Source organism: Astatotilapia calliptera, chromosome 11 (genome assembly GCF_964374335.1).
Source record: "Astatotilapia calliptera chromosome 11, fAstCal68.1, whole genome shotgun sequence".
NCBI lineage: Eukaryota > Metazoa > Chordata > Actinopteri > Cichliformes > Cichlidae > Astatotilapia > Astatotilapia calliptera.
This window is the reverse complement of record NC_137432.1, coordinates 26218844-26238791: the sequence shown is the minus strand read 5'-3', so window position 1 is coordinate 26238791 and position 19948 is coordinate 26218844. Positions and strand designations below refer to the sequence as shown.

Below are 19948 nucleotides of genomic sequence, written 5' to 3'. Positions count from 1 at the left end.
TGTAAAGCACTTTGTGATTTTTATCTGTGAAAAGCGCTATATGAATACATTTTACTTACTTTTACTTACTTATATAAAGGTCTGGATGACCTCTAATTTCCTGCTTTTAAATTTACCTGAAATTAAGGTTGTTTGACTCTAAAAACCCTAAAAAAAACCTCTTAAAAAACATGGTGCCTAGCCAGATACTTTGGATGGCATTGGCCTCCACTGTGTGGAATTACCAGATACGTCCTTCATATTAAACAAATGTGTAGAACAGCTTTCTTGCATTTGCACTATATCTCTAAAATTAGAAACATCCTGTCTCAGAATGATTCTATGAAGATTATGGAGAAAGGACAGCAGCTTTGATCATGTCCAGTCTAATAAATAAGGTGAGCTGAGAGGAGAGTTTTCTTTCTTGTTTTTGTACATCTCTAATAATGCATAACACATTCTGTACAAAAGAGTTTGAAAACTGATTAAAAAAACTATAATAAATGCAATGAACTTTTATACATTTAGGTCTTACTGATAACCAATATAAAGACGAGGCTGGAGGCACCACAGAGTTTGGATACTTTGTAAACAAAGCTTAAACTAAGTTCTAAATTTAATATATGACATTATTGAGTCATTTTACCTGAGTAGATATTCAACATGATGTCAGAGAAATGAAACATTTTTTTAGTGGTCTTTTACTGCAACTTTTAAGCTTTTATAAAATTATAGTTCTACTTTGTGTTTTTAAGCTAAATATAATATAATACAAACCTTTGAAAAAGCCTCAACATAACATAATTTAGATGGACTTCAATGAAATATTTTAATGCTTATCTTCAGCCTCGTTGTTAGCTGATATCAACGATGAAACCATTTTACCACTTCTTTTACAGAGTCACTCTGCCCCTTTGACTTTCCTCTGATTGAACAGTTACAGTCATTTAGGAACTTAGACTCCATTAAAACTCGGATGGCTGAAAACTTCCTCCAGTTTTAATGATCAAAAAACTGAAGTCCTTGTTTGTTCCCCTGACAGATTTACGTCTAAGGTAATGAAAGCTCTGGGTTTTATTGTAAAATTTCACTAAATCATCTCTCAGTAACATCAGTCTCTTTTATCACATAAGAAATATTGCTAAGTTAAGTCCCATTGTGTCACACTTTGAACTGGAGATTTGTATTCTTGTATTTAATTCACTGTTCATTGGTCTAAGCAAAACCTCCCTGGGACATCAGCAGGTTGTTGAATTTCCAACACTGCTGAGAGGCTTCTGACTACATTTTCTGTTATGAAACGGCTGTGTGCAGGCAGGACGAGGACCCAAAATGCAGACTCCGGAGACAGAAAGTAACTCAAAACACAGCTTTAATGCTGAACTCAAAAAGGTAACAAAACTAGGAATACAAAATACACTTACACAGACTGGCCACACAGCTAGATGGGGTAGATCATGTTATGGTTCAAAATATTGGGGATGGAGACAAGAGAAAAACCACAATAACAACACTGGTCCGGTCGGGTCGAGTCAAACGATGATTTTAATGATCACACACGTGGGAGATGGAAACTGTATGCAGACAGCCTCTGATCTCAAAATGGTGGAGGATTACTCAAACTCTTATAGCCTCTGGTGCCCCCACCTTATCATAAAAGCCTAAACATTCACATGCTTCCTCTCACACGGCGCCTAAGCTACGACCTTGGCTCCCCGTTTATCTGCTCCTGCTGATTTGGGGCAGAAAACTCCAGTATATTCTGTTCTCTTCTAATCAGACAAATAAGGCGATGACTTTCTGCAAACAATATTTCTTATAACATCATAAAACAATATCATTCATCCACAATAAATCAGCAGTCTAATGTAATGCAAATCAGTTTAACGAATGCAATAGTTATCAGTAGTGATGGGACGTTCTGTATCGAGGCTTCGGAGCGTGTGTCGAGTAATGGAGGGGGCGTTTCCGCGAAGCGCGTATCGAGGCTTGCTTCATTTATGGGAGGAGCTGAAAATGATGACGTCCGAAGCCTCGCTGCCCGGCTGTACCACGTGACTGGTTCATGAAGTGGTTCGAACTTTGCCGCGAGATATGACAGCGATATAAACCCCTCAGACTTCATTCAAAAATGTGGGTGTTTGATGGAGAGTTGCGGTTAGTGAGAGTTTGGAGACCGTTTGGAGGTTTATGAGAGTGAGGAGAGAAAGTCAGGAGAGAATGGAGCCAGCTAAGAAGAGGAGGATGTCCTCACCTGTGTGGGAACATTTTGATCTTATTCCTCCCAACAAGGTATGTAAATTTCTACAGAAGATGTATTTTCATGATACTGATGGTGCAATACAATTTATGTTGAGCTGTCTTGACTTTTGTACAAGGTGAAGTGTTTGCTATGTGCCAGGGAGCTGGGATATAACAACAACACCTTATCCATGCTTAGGCACTACAGAGCTTTGCATGAGAATAAGGGGGACACCGATTGTGGAGCAAGACCAGGTGAGCCATCAAATGCCATGATAATATAGCATGCAGTAATGTTACTAAATGATATAACAATATTATACAACTGTTATAAGTTACGTATGTGATATTTATATTTGTGCTTTATCTTTATTGTCTTTCCTCAGGAGAACAATCTCAAATAGATGAAGACCTGGTCAGCATGGTGATTGAGGACTCCCAGCCATTTAGCATTGTGGAGGACAAAGGATTCAAAAGATTTGTTAAATCATTAAATCCTAGCTATGTTCTCCCCACTAAAAAGGTCATAAAAGCAGTGAAAATTTAGTTTTTACAGAATAAAATGTGAACAGGCAGGACTGAGGCTCAAAGCCTCAGTGTGTAGCTGTCCATACCTCAACGTTACAAAAGCACAACTACTGTCCACACCCCAACCACACCTCACCTCACAGTAAATGATCATTTCCATTTCAAGCATTTCCAAATAATCATTTCCCATACTGCCACTATAAATATACACAGTATACTGCCATCACTACAATATACATGTTTTACACACTCCTTTTGTTGTTGACATTTACAGGCTGTGTGCAAAATGCCACACTCTTCAAATTCATGCCAGCTATTATTTTTACGTCCAGTAGGTGTCCTGCTAGAGCAAATGAAGCTTCATGAAGCTTCGCGTTGGGGTGAACCAATTGGATGAAAAGCTTCAGTGCTTCATGGGGCTTCATCTGCCCATCACTAGTTATCAGCTTCTTCTAATTCAGGAAAATAATGCAAACTAAAACTACATAATAATTCACAATCTTTAGTTAGGGGTATAACATGGCATAAAATAATATTATAATCTAACAATCACAACACTGACAAACTGAAACACAGGGCTTAAATACATAGAGGGAGCAATCAGGGATTGGGCAATAGGAGGGAAACACAGCTGGGGCAAATTAGGCCTAACGAAACAAGGGAAGCAAAACCAGATACATTAACATAAGACATGGACCTTCAAAATAAAACAGGAAACATAACACAGACTGAACTTAGAGACACAGACTCACAGGCAGGCACTACAACAGAGGGAACAGAGACGTGGGACCAGGGCAGACACTGACACTGACTGGACACGGGGATAAAGCAGACAGGGGAGACAGCAACTAAGGATTACACAGAGACACAAACCATAAGACAGAACTCTTAGAAACCAAAGACTAGAAATGATAAATAATATAATAAACTCAAAACCCTGGGTCAACGACCCAGGCATCCTAACACTCTCATGTCATACGTTTGCCAATCCAGCTACATTGGATACCTCAAAATTTGGGACAGGGGCATCAAAATGTTGAAGATCTGAGCGGTACTAAAAGAAAATGCTTGTGGAACGTCAGTAACATAACTGAGTATAAAAACATCACCTTAGAGAGGCAGACTTATTTAAAGTAACGATGGGCAGACGTTAATCAATTTGAAAAAACTGTGACTGAAAATTGCTGAACATCATGCAGGAAAACTGCCTTCTTCTCTGGGCCAAAGTACTTTAAAACTGGCTTCATAAATGCTGAAAGGTGTTTGCATGTTTTACAGAAACATGTTCTCCATCATGTTACTCCATAATAACATAGCTTCATATATCACCAACTGAAAAAAATTTGAGTGTCATGAAGTATAAAATACAGCAAAGAAGAGCCAGGTCTCTTGAGCAGGTAGAATCATATATCAGAAAACATGAGAACACATTCCCCTCCAAAAAGTTCAGAATCTGGTCTCTTCTCTTCCCAGATGTTTACAGACTGTTGTTAAAGATGGGATGCTCCACAGCCAAAACTTTTTAAAGATGTGTTGCTGCCATCAAATTCAAAATGACCTTATTTTTTAATCATACTTTAAATGGTGCAAATGAAGATTTGTACATCATTATATTTTGTTTTTTATTCATATTTTAAACCATAGCCAACTTTTATGGAATAGGAGATATTTTCCTATTCTATTATTCTATTCCTACTACTACTGTTAAATGTTGTTTGGGGGGGAAACCGAAAACTCATATAAATATAGAGGACAACATTTACTGAAACAGGTTATTTATTTATTTGTTTGATTTTTGATTGCTTGTTAACTGTGCAAAAAGAAAATGAGGGGGTGAACATTTAGTAGAAAATTGTGTTGAAGATTAACAAGTTCAGGAAGTTAAACCTTTCAAAATAACACATTTACTTCCTTATGACACCATATATTGAAATTAGCTTTCATGTACTGGTATCAGTAAAGGAAAAGTCAGAGAGAAAGACACCACTTTAGAAATGGAAACATTTCTGAAATACTTCATCATTCTCGGTGCCGTCTCAGGTGAGCTCTCACTGCTTGATGTGGCAGAAAAAAACCTGTTCACACTGACTTTAAAGTTTTACGTCCTCATTTTCCTTTCAATATGTCCTTAAACTCATTTGTTTGGCTAATATTTATATCACTGTTTTCATGAGATATCTGCTGAATATTTCTAGTTCATGTATAATCATTTGAAACCTGGATATTCTACACAGGAATAATAATAATAATAATAATAATAATAATAATAATAATAATCAACTTTATTTATAAAGCACACTTAAAAACCAAGGGTATGCCAAGGTGCTTAACAAGTAACAGAAGGAAGATAATAGAAATAGGACCAAAGCAAGTACTAAGTATGCAAGCAGGTAGCTGTCACTGATACATAGGAAAGCAACAGGTACAGAGCAAACAAGAAATTAAATGAGCATGAAAGTGCATAATATAAAATCATAAAAGAAATATTAACTAGAGGGAAAGGCAAGATTGAATAAGTGGGTTTTTAGTCGTGATTTGAACAGTGCAATGGAATCAGATGCGCAGAGGTCGAGAGGAGGGTATTCCACAGTACCGGGGCAGCCAGAGCAAACGCACGGTCACCCCGGGACTTCAGCCGAGATCTGGGTTGGGTCAGAAGTAGTTGAATGGCAGATCTAAGTGTTCTAGCAGGAGTATGTGATTTGAGAAGTTCACTAAGATAACTTGGCGCTAATTTATTAATAGTTTAGTTAATTAATTGTTAGAATACTCAGATAAGATCAGATAACATGGATCAGTGTCTTAAGGAGCAGGTTTATGTACTGATTAAATGAGATAAAGAGAGCCGTGTTTTCATTCGTTTCTCTAGTAATCCTTAATGCTCCTATTTCTTTCAGTCTTTGAACACTGATTCTTGAATGTTGAAATCACAAGTTGTTTGTTTTGGGTTTGTTTTGTTTTTTGAGTTTTCCTTTTTGTTTTTGTTTCTTTTCTTCTTTTGTAACCCTTTATCTACAACTCCTTGTGAATTTTCCAATGAATTTTAAATACACAAATTTTCTTGTGTCACTTTAATAAATTTTACTTCTCTGCTTTAATCTTCATCAGTGAGGAGACAGAAGTCATGGCAAAAATCTTTTAAATGATACATCTGTGCTTCTGAAGCCCGATTTAAAGCTCAATTAAATGTGATCATTGGAACAGCTTCATCATAAATTGTTTTCTTTTAATTCAACTAGTTTTGTTTTATCACAACATTTCTTTATGTTTAGAGCTACATTTACACACAGACAAATAATGGAGGACAGGAATTTTTTAAAACCTGTTTGCCCAGCACGGGGATTTTGAATTCTATAAGATAAAGCCATAAATATGTGTATGTGAGTCTTCTATCAAAAGTTATAGCTATCTTTATGAAGTTGTACAAAAACGCTTTAATTTTTTGATCATCCTAAAAGACTAAAACAGACGGAAACAGCAGCTCAAGCTCTTTTGTTGCAATTGTTTTCTCCTGTTTTTTGGCTGGACAGGGAGCTCAGCCATTGTATTGTTGTTCTTGGGTAGAGAGTTATTGGTTTGTTTTTTAGTTAGAAAGTTGGTGCTTTGTTTGTTGTTTTGGCCTTGGAGACCCTGAAGAAAAGAGCTTCCCTGTGTTCAGTTTTATTTTAGTTGTTTTGTGTAATAAATGTACTTTGCGGCAGTTTAGCATTTCTTTTTCACTTTGTTACTCCCCATCCCAGACAACACTTTGTTTTTAAGTGGGGTGTAACAATATCATTGCTCTTTTAGACACTGAATGAAAGCATTTCTGCAAAGGACACTCCTTTGATCCTTCATCATAGCTCCTCCAAAAGCTTCTGAGTACTTGAGATATATTTCTCTAAATTTCAGATGGACAGAGGAGACAGGGTGATACAAATTAGAAAAACAAGAAAAACCTTTGGTCAGGTTTTTTACCTGTTAAGTTTCTTTTGTATCTTCTTTTGGCTCTGTTGTCTGGATTTGTCCCTGCATCTGTCAGTGTCACATCATTGCTTCTTGTAGCAATTTATATATAGTTTTTGCAGGTGAACTTCCAATTAAACACTTAAATAAAAACATTACAGCTATTTTTTTCCATTTTCAAATGCAATGTTTTAATTTAATTTAGTCAAACAAAAATGTCTCCTATATGCTTAATTAAAGGAGCTGGTGTGTTGCCCGATGGTTTTGTTGGATCACTATGACAACAATTCCACACACACCCACACAAAACATCTCCAACTTCACATCCCAGTATTGCCTTTGGAGAGGCAAAGCATGAAATGGACAAGGTGGACCAGCGTGTCTGTTACCCGTTTTGGTGTGATAGTGGTTGATCTTCACGACCAACATCTAGACTCTGGGACGGGCTGGGTTCCTGTCTTGTGTTCTATCACTGCTGTGATGGGTCATTGGAGCCTAATTGCCAAAATAGATCAATTAATTTCTCTCTGACAATAAATCATGTTGAATTCTGTAACTAGCTGTTACAGTACAGAAGGAAAGCTTAATGTGACTGAACAGAATCTGACACAAACATTTAGTAGAAAGGTTTGTTAATGATTAACAAGTTCATGAAGTTTAACCTTTCAGAATAACAACATTACTTCCTTATGACACCATATACTGAATGAACATTCATGTACCGGTATTAGCAAAGGAAAAGGCAAAGAGTGAAGGACTGCTTTGGAAATGGAAACATTTTCTGATGTACTTGTGATATACATTTTACCTCAGGTGAGCTCTCACTGCTTGATGTGGCAGAAAAAAACTGTCTGCTCACACTGACTTTAAAGTTTTACTTTGTTTATTGTTTGTTTTTCACTTTATGAGACATCTGTTGAATACATTTCCAGTTTATGTTTAATCATATGTGACCTTAATATTATAAACAGAAAAAAAATTCCTACTCAGATTACATGGATCAGAGAAGAAGCAGGTTTGTACAAAAGTGTTTTAAATGAGAGTAGGAGAGCAATGCCATGATCCTTATAATTCTCTCGGGGCTTCTCTAGTAATGCTTAGTTTTGTGCAGTATTATCTGGAAAAGCTGAAATTAGGCTTTAATGAAAATAACTCAAACTCTTCAGACCTGCCATATTTCATGCAAATCTTTATATATTCATCAACTGTTTTATATGTTTGAGTAACAACAGCACTTTGCTATTCTTCTCCCGCAGGTTTCACTGAAGGAGCTGGTGTGTTGCCTGATGGTCTGAATGCAGTTGTAGGAGAAACTGTGATCTTCACTACAACACTGTCTCCAACAGAGAAACCGTTTTCATCTGTGAGCTGGAGTTTTAATGTATCTACAACTATAGTAGTCATGATTAACTCAGAAGAAACTATTGCACCTGAGTATGAAGGCAGGATCACCTTCTTCCCATCTACTGCGTCTTTGGAGCTCAGGAGTCTCACTCTGGATGACACTGGAGAATACACTGTTAACATTATACAAGATGGAAAAACCCAGAATGGCCGTACTATTCTGTTGATATACGGTGAGCAGATGTAGAAATTCAACAGCTTAACTGTTTTTGCAATATTTAAACAAGTTTACAATATATTGAACATGTAAAAATACCTGTAATGATTAGTACGTTTATGTAACATCTCTACTCTGCAATAATGCATTCTTGCAATAATTCGTCTATTTCTTAAGACTGTGATAACAAAGACTTTTAAAAAGTGGCTGTAAGAAACTGTATGGCTTATTTATTTTATAAGGTAGTGTTAAGGTTCAAAATATTGGGGATGGAGACAAGAGAAAAAACCACAATAACAACACTGGTCCGGCCGGGTTGAGTCAAACGATGATTTTAATGAACACACGCGTGGGAGATGGACACTGATGCAGACAGCCTCAAAATCTCAAAGTGGTGGAGCATTGCTCAAACTTTTATAGCCTCTGGTGCCTCCACCTTATCATACAAAGCCTAAACATTCACATGCTTTCTCTCACACAGCGCCTAAGCTACGACCTTGGCTCCCTGTTTATCTGCTCCTGCTGAAATGGGGCAGAAAACTCCAGCACACTCTGTTCTCTTCTACTCAGACAAATTAGATTTCTTATAACTCAGCAGTATAATGCATCATAAAACAATATCATTCATTCACAACAAGTCAGCAGTTTAATGTAATGCAAATCAGTTTAACTAATGCAATAGTTATCAGCTTCTTCTGATTCAGGAGAATAATGCAAACTAAAACTACATAATAATTCACAATCTTTAATTAGGGGTATAACATGGCATAAAATAATATTATAATCTAACAATTCCCCCTGATGAGGTCATTAGAATAATGACCTCACAAACACCCTGTAGCCCAGTGTGGCCGGGTTCATCTCTTCTCACTCCTGAGGTCCTTTGTCCCCCTGACGGGCAAACCATATGTAAGATGACCTCTGTGTTTGCGCAAGTCAAGTGCAAGACAAACTATTACTACAAGGATAGCAGGTCCAGATGACACTCCCCTGTTCTCCCACAGCTTTATTTGGTGTTCCCTTATACCATTCAGACGTAGACTAGAACCTCTGTCCGAAGAGCTCTTAACCTTTATTTTATTGCTGCAGCTACCAGTGTCGTCCAGTTGCGTGATCCTCTGTTCTTCTTACTTCAACCTCAGGGGTTAGATAACCCTTCAGTCGTGACACAGATCAGGGGATTATTCTGCCCCTATTTCAAACAACGATCTGTGTATCCTCGGGTCCTGTGTCTCCCGTGTATCCTCCAGAAAAGAACAGGAAGGCGTCCCCCTTTTGCCCAAGAGCCTCTCGAACCTCGTTGGTCTGGTGTTTCCGGATTTCCGTCAACCCCTTCATGGTTATTGCTGTATTTATGGGATTCATCCTTTTGAAGTGACTAGCTGGAGCCCAAACGCCATGACCCTTGGACCCAGTTGGTGTCTCGGCAGTCACTGTATCTGTCTCTGCTGCGAAGGACCCTCGTATCTCTGTGGCCTCGTCTGGTGTCTGTTCCTTTCTCTGTAAGAGACAGAAAACCAAAACACCTCTCTTCCTAACCCTAATAATCTAATGTTGTTATCTACTGACCTTCTAGTGATTCAAAATTGGTCTAAAACATTCAGAATGTCCCAGGGACTTATTCTAATCATATCTTATGTGTGTGTAAGCGTGTTTGCATTTAGCCCTCTGCACTCAAGTCTGTCTGTTTTTCAGTCTGTTTGCATCCATTGGTGCTGCTGCTCAGAGTTCTTTCCATACTGGTTCTGGCCCCAATTGAGGCAGTCCTTTTCTCCAGTGTCCAGCATCTTCTCCTTATTTCGCTCCTCCTTAACTTGACCCTTTTGCTTCGGTCTTCCTTCAGGGTTTTGATACGCAGCTCAATTGTCTGGATGTCCGTTTGTTGCTTGCAGAAGTGCGACTGCTGTCCGCTTGTTTGCAGGTGGAACGGCTGACATCCAGAAGGTGTATAGGAGAGTCTGCAGCTTCCACCTCCCCAGTGGAAGACCTCAATCTTTGTTCTGTTAGTTTAACACAGGCCTCAAGGCTCTCTGGGATCCCTGCTTGCACTTTCAAGCCCACGGCTCAGGTCGTAGTCGTGGTCCCATTCCAGGGGAATGGAGTCCATGGTTGTTTGGGTGTCTCGGCCCGAGCGTTCAGTCCGGAGCTAGGCAGCCCAGGACGCTGAGCGATCGGAGGACGGCAGAGGCGACAGGAAGCCATCCCCCTAACGTTTGCTCCATAGCAGACCGGACAAATCACACTGCTCATCTAGCTCCAGGATGCTCCGGCCTGATTTCAAGTCCGGTGTCTTGGACTCCAAGCCTGATGGGTTCGATTTTCAGCTAGCTCCTCCTGGGCCATGCTCAGTTTCTGCTCTGATGCCTCGAGGTCTTATTGAGGGCAGAAACCTCAGAGTCTTTTCCGTAGAAATCAGATTAAAGTCCATTGATGTTTTCCTTGCTTTGCTCCACGGCCTTTTGCGGCTCTGCTGTTCGGCTCTTCTCAGAGGTCAGCTCCTGGCCGAGCCCCGACACCTGTGCCTTCAGCTTATTTTCTCCTGGTGTTTTGTCCATTCTGAGGTGCCTCCTGACCTCAGTTACTCCTCCTGTCTCTGGCACGCCCTTTTTGCTGCCCGATGGTCATTGTTGGTCCGTCACTGTCCTGCACAGTTTTAATGCAGAGTGGTTAAGGTCAGCATGGTTTTGCTCGGCCTCACTTTTCATCTGGGCTTAATGGGCGTCTCGTCACAGCTCTGTCAGCTGAAGCTGTCTTTTTCCATATGGCAAGAGTGTGAAGAGTGTGTGAGAGGGGTGTGTCCGATCAGGCACAATGCTGGTGGCTTTGCGAGTGCCTCGTTTTCCAAATCCAGATGTTTATTTGTCACGTACACAGCAACAGAGAGAACAGTCTGTTGTTGGGATGGCTGAGGTCTTTCACGATCTTCCTGGTCTTGGTCCAGCACCGCCTGCTGTAGATTGAGTGCAGGTCAGGGTGCTCGGAGCGGATGGTGCGCTCAGCTGATTGCACAACCCTCTGTAGAGCTTGTCTGTCCGGCATGGTGCTGTTCCCGAACCAGACAGTGATATAGCTGCTCAGGATGCTCTCAATAATTCCTTTATATAAGGTGGTCAGAATCGGTGGTGGGAGCCGGGCCTTTCTCAGTCTTCTCAGAAAGAAAAGACGCTGACGGAAATCTCCCCGTGTAGTGAAACGGGCCTTGGATTTAACTCTCTCCGTCTCTGCTGCCTGAGATCGTTTTCCTGCAGCACTGTTGACAGTTTCAAGTTGTTGTGGGTCCAGCTGCTTTAGCATTTGGTCAGAGTCACATCGAAGATGGTAAAGGAGAGAGCAACGATGGTAGAGGGGAGAGCAGGAGTCCAGGGTCAGCCTCGGCTTTTCCGGGCCGACAAAGCAGCCTGTAATCAAGCATAAAGAGAAAAAACAAAACAAAACAAAAACAAAAACAAACGAACAGGAAAATCATGTTGTATTGGCTGTGTTACTCAGAGAGGGGAAAAACAACGGGACCAGGCCCTGTGTCAGCCTTCTCTCCCCCTTTTTTTGTTTTTTCTCACCATATAATCCTCTCATAACCCACCAAGCTGACAGGACAACACAGGTACATGTTAAAATTCTTAAGATCATGTTTAAAGCACAAAAATTGAATTTTCTTTCATTCAGTAATCACTTGTATTAATCAATCAGAAGAAAACATGTCACAATTTGACTTTTATTAACCACTAAATTTGTCGTGTTATCACTGGTTGTGATTTTTTTTTTTTTTTTTTGAAGTTAAGTTGTTGTCCTGCAACCCAGAGGGTTTATTTGTTAGTAGTGGATAAACTTCATTATTTAACGGCGGATGTATGTTAAGTTTCACTGCTTTAAACTTGCTGGAAAATCTTCACGTGTTTATGGGTGTAAGCTGTTTCTTCATTGCGTGTATGTGCGTTTGTACATGGGCTAATTTAACGTTTTTTCTCAAACGAGGCATTTCTCTAGCACGTGCCTCTCTCTCACATTTCTCTGCTTGTGTGTGTTTTTATTTCACCTTTTTGTTGTGATGCTCCAGGCGCCTTCCCAACCTCCACAAGTCTGTTGGCCGCAATTTTATGTGTTAAAACTTCTCTTAATTTCTCCTTTAATTCTCTGCTAGCTGCTGTCTTTTCCACAGCTGCTGATTCTTGCTGAGTGTGGTTTCCATTACTATAATTTTGCTTCGGCCGCCGTGCTTGTGGAGGCAGTTGGTCCAGCCCCATAGCCACCTGTATCAACACACTGAGAGATTTATTTAATATCATTTTCATCACTGTTAAATAGACTAGCAGGCAAGACGCCCACCTTTGCACTGCAGACTACATGCCAGTCTCCCAACACACTCCTCTCTGAGTTTCAGCTTTAAAACCCAACATCATTCACACCCTAGTCATTCAAAACCTTATTTGTAGTATCATAATCAGCAAAATCAGCGTTTTACTTACAGGCATGTATCATTGTTTGCAAATCAAAATTATAAAACTCAAAAACACGCTAAACAGCAACAAAAGTCCTCTGTGCGCGTCACAGCTCATTTGCATGTTCACACACAGTCTAAAAATAGCTCGCAGCGCTGCAGCTGCACGTCACACACAGGGTCACACAAAGCTCAGACAAAACTCTTCTATTTTATATTAGAAAGACCTCTTATATTTACAATCACTGACAGGCCTGACAGATTCAGCACCTAACAAATTTCGACAAATTTAAAATAACGGGTCTCACCGAAGAAAGTCCAACTTTTTTGTAGTCAATCAAACAGTATCTGTTACTTCTGGGAACAGTTTCTGACCTAACTTCTAAATCCCTAACTCAATTTAACTTTGTCCAAACAAGCACATGACACCGTTTTAAACGATGAGGAGACTCGGTAACTCCTAGCTTATTTCAGGATGCCCTGTACCCCACAGATAAGCCAAACTGAACTAACCCTGTTCGCCGACAGGTCAAGACCGCGCGTCCACGGCCAGGAGGGGGCGTAACCCCCGGGCTATGTGCTTCTTAGCAGACTTCTGGGCTGCCGTCCTATAATAATTTTCACCTAACCGATTTTGAGAAATTTTACCATAACGGGTCTCACCGAAGAAAGATAACTTTTTTACGACCAATTAAACAGTCTCTGTTACTTCTGGGAACAGTTTCTGACCTAATTTGTAAAACTATTAACCAGTCTCTGTTACTTCTGGGAACAGTTTCTGTCCTAATTTCCCTACCAAACTACCTGAGCCTTCAGCTCAATATCCAGGGACTCAAACCCGACATTATTACGTTCATATTTACTTCAACTTCATTAAATACTCTTAAGCAACTTTAACTGCATAACACACGGTGATTCTCATCAAAATCAAAACAGACACTCTACCAGTAATTTCAGTGAGTGGACTTTAATTTAGTCATATCCAATTTGGCACACTTTGGAAATAATTCAACAGGTAGCGCCTTACCTTTAGATAAGCCGGCTTATTTCCACTCACATCAGACCACTGGCTTGTGCCTGTCCGTTTGACAACCTCGGACCGTCCAAACCTTTAAATTCCACCCCAATACCACAGGACGAGCCCCCAAGCTGTTAAGGTTCAAAATATTGGGGATGGAGACAAGAGAAAAAACCACAATAACAACACTGGTCCGGCCGGGTTGAGTCAAACGATGATTTTAATGAACACACGCGTGGGAGATGGACACTGATGCAGACAGCCTCAAAATCTCAAAATGGTGGAGCATTGCTCAAACTTTTATAGCCTCTGGTGCCTCCACCTTATCATACAAAGCCTAAACATTCACATGCTTTCTCTCACACAGCGCCTAAGCTACGACCTTGGCTCCCTGTTTATCTGCTGTTGTGATATTTTGATACCATGGTAGCATTTACAGGATATTGTTTTATTGTGATATTATACAGAAAAGAGTTACTCAATAAGGCCCATTTAATAGTTGTTTTTCTCTTTCTCTGTGACCCAAGAATTAATGTGTAAGACTCACAGGCTGGTACCCCAAGGTCGAAAATACCACAGAGACGAGACCACTTCCTTACTCCCATCCTCCCTTTTTCTTTATCTCTTAGAAAAAGGCTCGTTAAAGGCCAGGTGGTTTGTTTCAGAATTCACTAATGAAAGAACTCTGTATTCTATGTCTAGGAGTGTATTTTGCTGGGATGATCATAAATTGTAGCTGAACTGATAAACTACACACAGGATACTTCTTTGCTCACAAGGCAGGAAGACGTTTCCTTATTTGGTCTGTACCGGTTTGAACTGAGAACTTGCTGACACACGAACCTTTTTTTCCTCTATATAAGCTGTTATGTACTAAATAAACCTTTGAGTCGATTTGGGAAGACAACCTGAAGCAGTCTGTGTTTCCTTGTTCTCCCAAGCTGCTCCCGACGTTGTAACTAACCCAGCTGAATGGCATACCTGAGTGTTACTTTAAATAATTAGGAATCTTAGAAGGAAAGGACAGAACTCTGCTTATCGCTCGTGCCTTGGAGGGAAAACCGGGATGGACATTTTTTCCTTCATCTGCTCCTGCTGAAATGGGGCAGAAAACTCCAGCACACTCTGTTCTCTTCTACTCAGACAAATTAGATTTCTTATAACTCAGCAGTATAATGCATCATAAAACAATATCATTCATTCACAACAAGTCAGCAGTTTAATGTAATGCAAATCAGTTTAACTAATGCAATAGTTATCAGCTTCTTCTGATTCAGGAGAATAATGCAAACTAAAACTACATAATAATTCACAATCTTTAATTAGGGGTATAACATGGCATAAAATAATATTATAATCTAACAGTAGTATTGACCCCCGTACTATAAAGAATGAACTGAGAACTCAATTAATCTAATTTATTCTGTTCAGAATAGTCACTTAAAGGGAATTGATATTGTCAGTTATGTGAATTCAAGTATTTGAAGGTTTTGGTTGGTACAGTACTTCTTTTAAGGTTTAATTGTAAATATATTGTTTCTATTTTAGGTTTAGCTGCAATCAGATTTTTTGTCATTTTAATGCTTATTTTCTATTGTTGATGCCAAAAAATACAACTATTTTATTCTTGTTTCTTTCACAGAGAAAGTCTCCAATGTGTTGGTAACTTCCAGCAGCACAGACTTGGTTGAGTTCAGTGGTTCTGTCTCTCTGTCCTGCTCTGCCTCTGGATCCTCTCTCTCTTTCCTCTGGTTGAACGGCAGCTCTGAGGTTACAGCAAGTGACAGAGTTCAGCTCACTGATGGAGGCTCCAGTCTGACTATAATCACTGTGACCCGCTTTGACCAGGGACCATTCAGGTGTCGTGTGTCCAATACAATACAGAAAAACAATTTTCAAATAAAATGGTTTACTCATATACTACAGGCTTTTGACGTATTTTCTCACGCAGAAAACAAAAGGGGTTGATAGAAAAAAGAGGATCAGTCAGAGCAAAAAATTTACAACAACATGCTCTTTAGGAAAAACAGGAAAATCTTCTCTGTCCAGACCAGACGATCGTAGACCTAGAAACAGCATTGATACCGTGCAGGACCCTCAAGCTACCGGGTCAATGTTAGAGGACATGAGCTTTTCTGTAATCATGTTATAATCTTACCACCCCTGCATCCAATTCCATACCTGCATAAACCTTCTTATAGAAGTAGCATCCTTGGCACCACAAAAAGTCATAAAAAGTTGTCTGTCTTTGTCAATGTCCTCTTCATTTGCTCACAAAACATCAGTTATATGTAAATAGGGTTAGAAAAAAAGTGTCTGCCTGATATTAGAGTCTTGTACAGTGTTTCCACAAATTCATATCAATTAGTATTAAATTGGTATTGGAGATAAATAGGCAATTTAAAAGTGTCCGGCACATTTAAATTTAATATTATACGTCTTGACTTTTAAGGTCAAGTTGTTTGAAAATGTCAAACAATAATAAATGTTTTTAGTTGTAGATAATATAACTAGAATTTAGTGTTAATCATTATCCTGTAAATTATTCTACAGAGAATTACCATACCATATCTCAAGAGTTCTCCTCATCTCTGTGGTTTTGTTTGGTGTTTTTAATCTCATTTTATAGATTTTCCAGTTGTTCTCTTTTATTTCACCATCACTGATTTTTTGCTTTTGTTCTTATTATGATATTACTTATTTTCTAAATCAATTATTTTTTGGCAAACAGAGAAAATATCAGGTGCTTCTGTCAAACCATCAACAAACCTGCCAATTGAGGGAACTTCTGTCAGTTTAACCTGTGAGGCTTTTGGCTCAGTCTTTAAAAGGAACTGGATGAAGGATGGCTCAGATCTGACCCTGACTGACAACATGACCCTTTCTGACAATAACAGAGTGTTGACCTTTGACACTGTGAAGAGGAAAGATGAAGGAGAATATTTATGTAATATCAGCAACCCTGTCAGCAGTGATGAAGCTAAATACATCATGACTGTTAATTGTAAGTAACATCCTGGTCAGTCTACACGTCTTGTTCATGCATACAGTAAAATAATTTCAAACTTTGAATGGTACAACTAATATGATATGTAGTCTAGTGATGCAGAAATTTAAAAGTAATGAACACATAGATTTTTTTTTTACCTGTTTTTCAGATGGACCAGAAAATGTTCAAATCCAAATGGTCCAAATGAGATAAATATCAAAGGCACCTTAAAACTGACCTGCTCTGCTGAATCCACACCATCTGCCAGATTCACCTGGTTGTTCAATGGGACAGAGAAACTCACCAATTCAGCTGAGTACATTAAAGAAGAGGTTGAACTTTCTGACAGTGGAAACTACACCTGTCAAGCCTGGAATAATATAACTGAGAGAACATCATCATCAGCGGTGCATGGACTGACTGTAACAGGTATCTGTGTGTGTACATACTCTTTGATGGGACTATTGAAAATTTAACAGGTGGTACATTTGCTCTAGTTTTCTATCTACGGTGTCCCCTAGAGACAAAGCACATACAAACTCCAAAGCACATACAAACACAACGGAAGTGCTCCAGGACACTACGGGCGGTGTTGAGCTTTTGTTACCTAGTGGCTAAAAAAGCCAGGAAGTACCAATGACCGGATTAGGTGTGTTGCAGTAACAGGTCAATTTAAAATGTAAAAACTATTTGAATACATGAGTGTGGTTGTATCCAACTCCATGTGTTTGCAACAAACTTGCCGTTTATTTTGCAAATCAACCTCAACACTCCCCCTAATGTCCTGGAGCACACCCGTTGTGTTTTGGAGTTTGCATGTGTTTCGCTGTTTACATGTATTTCGCAGTTTGTACGTGCTTTGGAGTCTGCACATGTTTTGGAGTTTGCGCTTTTCAGTTTGTACGTGTTTTTTGAAGTTTGTACATGCTTTGTCTCTAGGGGCCATCGTATCTATCAATAAATTTTGGAAGTTTATCTTCAGATAACATAACAGTTGTTTCTAACACCACACTACCCTTTAGCAAGACATTAATCAATTGTCAGCAAATTGTTAACTGAAACCACATAGTGCATCCACCACTTTTCCAAACAGAAGTACTTTCGATGCAACAAGAGCACCAATCAAAAGTCCTCTGATCGTTCTAAAATTATAAAAATCAAATAAAGAAAGAAGCTATTGGATGGTTTTGGGATGATAAGACAATTTTGTATAAAAAAGTATTCATTATCTTTACTAATATTTTTCCAGAGAAATCATCAGGATGTGCTGCTGGTTGCATCGCTGGAATAGTAATCGCATGTTGTGTCATCGTCACTGCAGCTGTTGGTGGAGGGTACTACATTTATAAGAAAAAGTAAGTTAAGAATGTATTTGAAAAATCACCAGGAAAACATTTTTCCTTTTTGAATATACATAATAATTGTAATCTTTGAAATATGTCTAGTATTCAGTGGTACGATTCTACAAATGGTTCATATTCTGCAAACAGTCACTTGCTGACGTTCATCTTCTGCTGGTCTCAGAGTAATCACAAAGAAGAATTAATTCTTTTCAGTTCTTGTTTATGTTAATTATGCAGAATAAACACTTTTCATAATAAATTTGTGGATTCCTTGTTAAATTCAAATAAACCTTAGTGTTGCCGTTTTGTGTTGCATTTAATTGCATGATCACATTTTAATAATGCTTCATTTCAAATATTTAGATTCAACAAAAATCCTCAGAAACAAAACACAGGTATGGTATTTTTTTTCTTTTTGAAATCTAAAGTCATCTTCCATGTCTGCTATAGCAAAATAAGGAAATTAGAGAATCAAAATTATTGTTTTAATAGATATCTACATCCACTGTTACAAATCTTTGCTTTCGTAGAACAAGATGAAAATATGTATGAGAACATTTCCATATATGACAAGAAAATATAAAATATAAACTCAGTGATGACCTTCCCTTTTCAAGGTAAGTTTAACATTTATTATCACTGTTATTTAAGAAGGAACAATTTTGATAATTAACAAGAATATTTTCCCATTTCTGTAGATTTTCAGAAGTCTTCACCTGCTGCAGAGAATTAACGTTATAATTTATGTTGTTTTGATATCATATAATGTTAAACAAGCTATGTTAAGATGTTTTAACTAATAGATTATTACTCTCCGTGTAAAATAAATATTAATACTTTCTCTTTAATAAATCTTCTAATATTTGCTACTTTATTTTAAATATATTTAAAACAACCAACACATCACAGTTGTGTCTCTTGTTTTTATATAAACTTATTGCGTATCAGTTACCAAATGTGGTACTATAATTACATGAATTTGCACGTTAATGTTAAAATCTGAATACAAAGTGATGTCCAACGTGTGGACCGAGGCATCTTGTCAGGACTGCAGGTGTTCTGCAGTGATAACAGAAAATCTAGTTTGAAATTATAGTGCTTACAGGTGCATATCTATTTAAATTTATTTAAAGCAGAAATTTATAAAAGCTTCAATTAAAACTGATAACAGGAGTTTGTTAGTTTTAGTCGTTACTTTGACCTAAAATTACTCCTCTTTGTGTCGCTGTTGCTTTGCATGTAAATCAGTAGCATTAGCAATTTTTAGCCATAAGCCTGTATTGTTTATGTGTTTTGATTAAAAAAGTCAATGAAATACATCACTCTTTCGTTTGTACTTTAATTAGAGTGAAGATGGGCCCCACAGGATTTTCTGGTTTAAGTGGGCAGCAGTTCTTTGGGAATGGCTGTACCCATGTAACCTTTATTTAATACCTTTAATATTTAATACCTTTATTTAATCATTGAGACCTTATAAAACCAGAAACTTACACTTTTTGTTTTATATGCTGCATACCCACATGTGGATTTTCTGTGGTTTTGAGGGCAGGATGATGAGTAAAGACATTGGGGAAAGCGGTAAAGCTGTATTTTACTGATCATAATATTTAATTGCCCCTGAGGTTCTACAGTAGTTTCTTCAAACTGTAAACCGCTTAGTGAAAGTGCCGTCACAAAAAAAAAGTCAGAATTGGATGTTGCCTCAAGGGTCGGTTCTAGGCCCTGTACTTTTTAATTTGTATATGCTCCCTCTCGGCGGTGTCATCAGGAGGCATGGAGTGAACTTTCACAGTTACGCTGATGACACGCAGCTGTACATCTCCGTGTCTCCTGATGACACCAGACCAATGGATGCCCTTTTTAACTGTATTTTAGATATAAGATCTTGGATGTCAGAAAACTTTTTACA

At 38.6% G+C, this 19948-nt stretch overlaps 1 protein-coding gene and 1 long non-coding RNA gene across 2 annotated transcripts; both read left to right on the top strand.

Moving 5' to 3' along the window:
* Nucleotides 1-1890: 1890 nt before the first annotated feature.
* On the top strand, nucleotides 1891-2795 carry LOC145431821 (uncharacterized). Its single transcript, XR_013912124.1, has 2 exons — nucleotides 1891-2475; nucleotides 2607-2795. It is a non-coding gene; the product is annotated as an uncharacterized LOC145431821 (long non-coding RNA).
* Nucleotides 2796-5305: 2510 nt separating this feature from the next.
* On the top strand, nucleotides 5306-18656 carry LOC113032431 (pregnancy-specific beta-1-glycoprotein 8-like). Its single transcript, XM_080308290.1, is given in 9 exon segments — nucleotides 5306-5399; nucleotides 7950-8270; nucleotides 15350-15670; nucleotides 16439-16711; nucleotides 16866-16891; nucleotides 16894-17125; nucleotides 17946-18051; nucleotides 18403-18434; nucleotides 18570-18656. Coding segments are annotated over 9 exon segments (1458 nt in total). The 3' UTR covers nucleotides 18623-18656.
* The last annotated feature ends 1292 nt before the right edge of the window (nucleotides 18657-19948 follow it).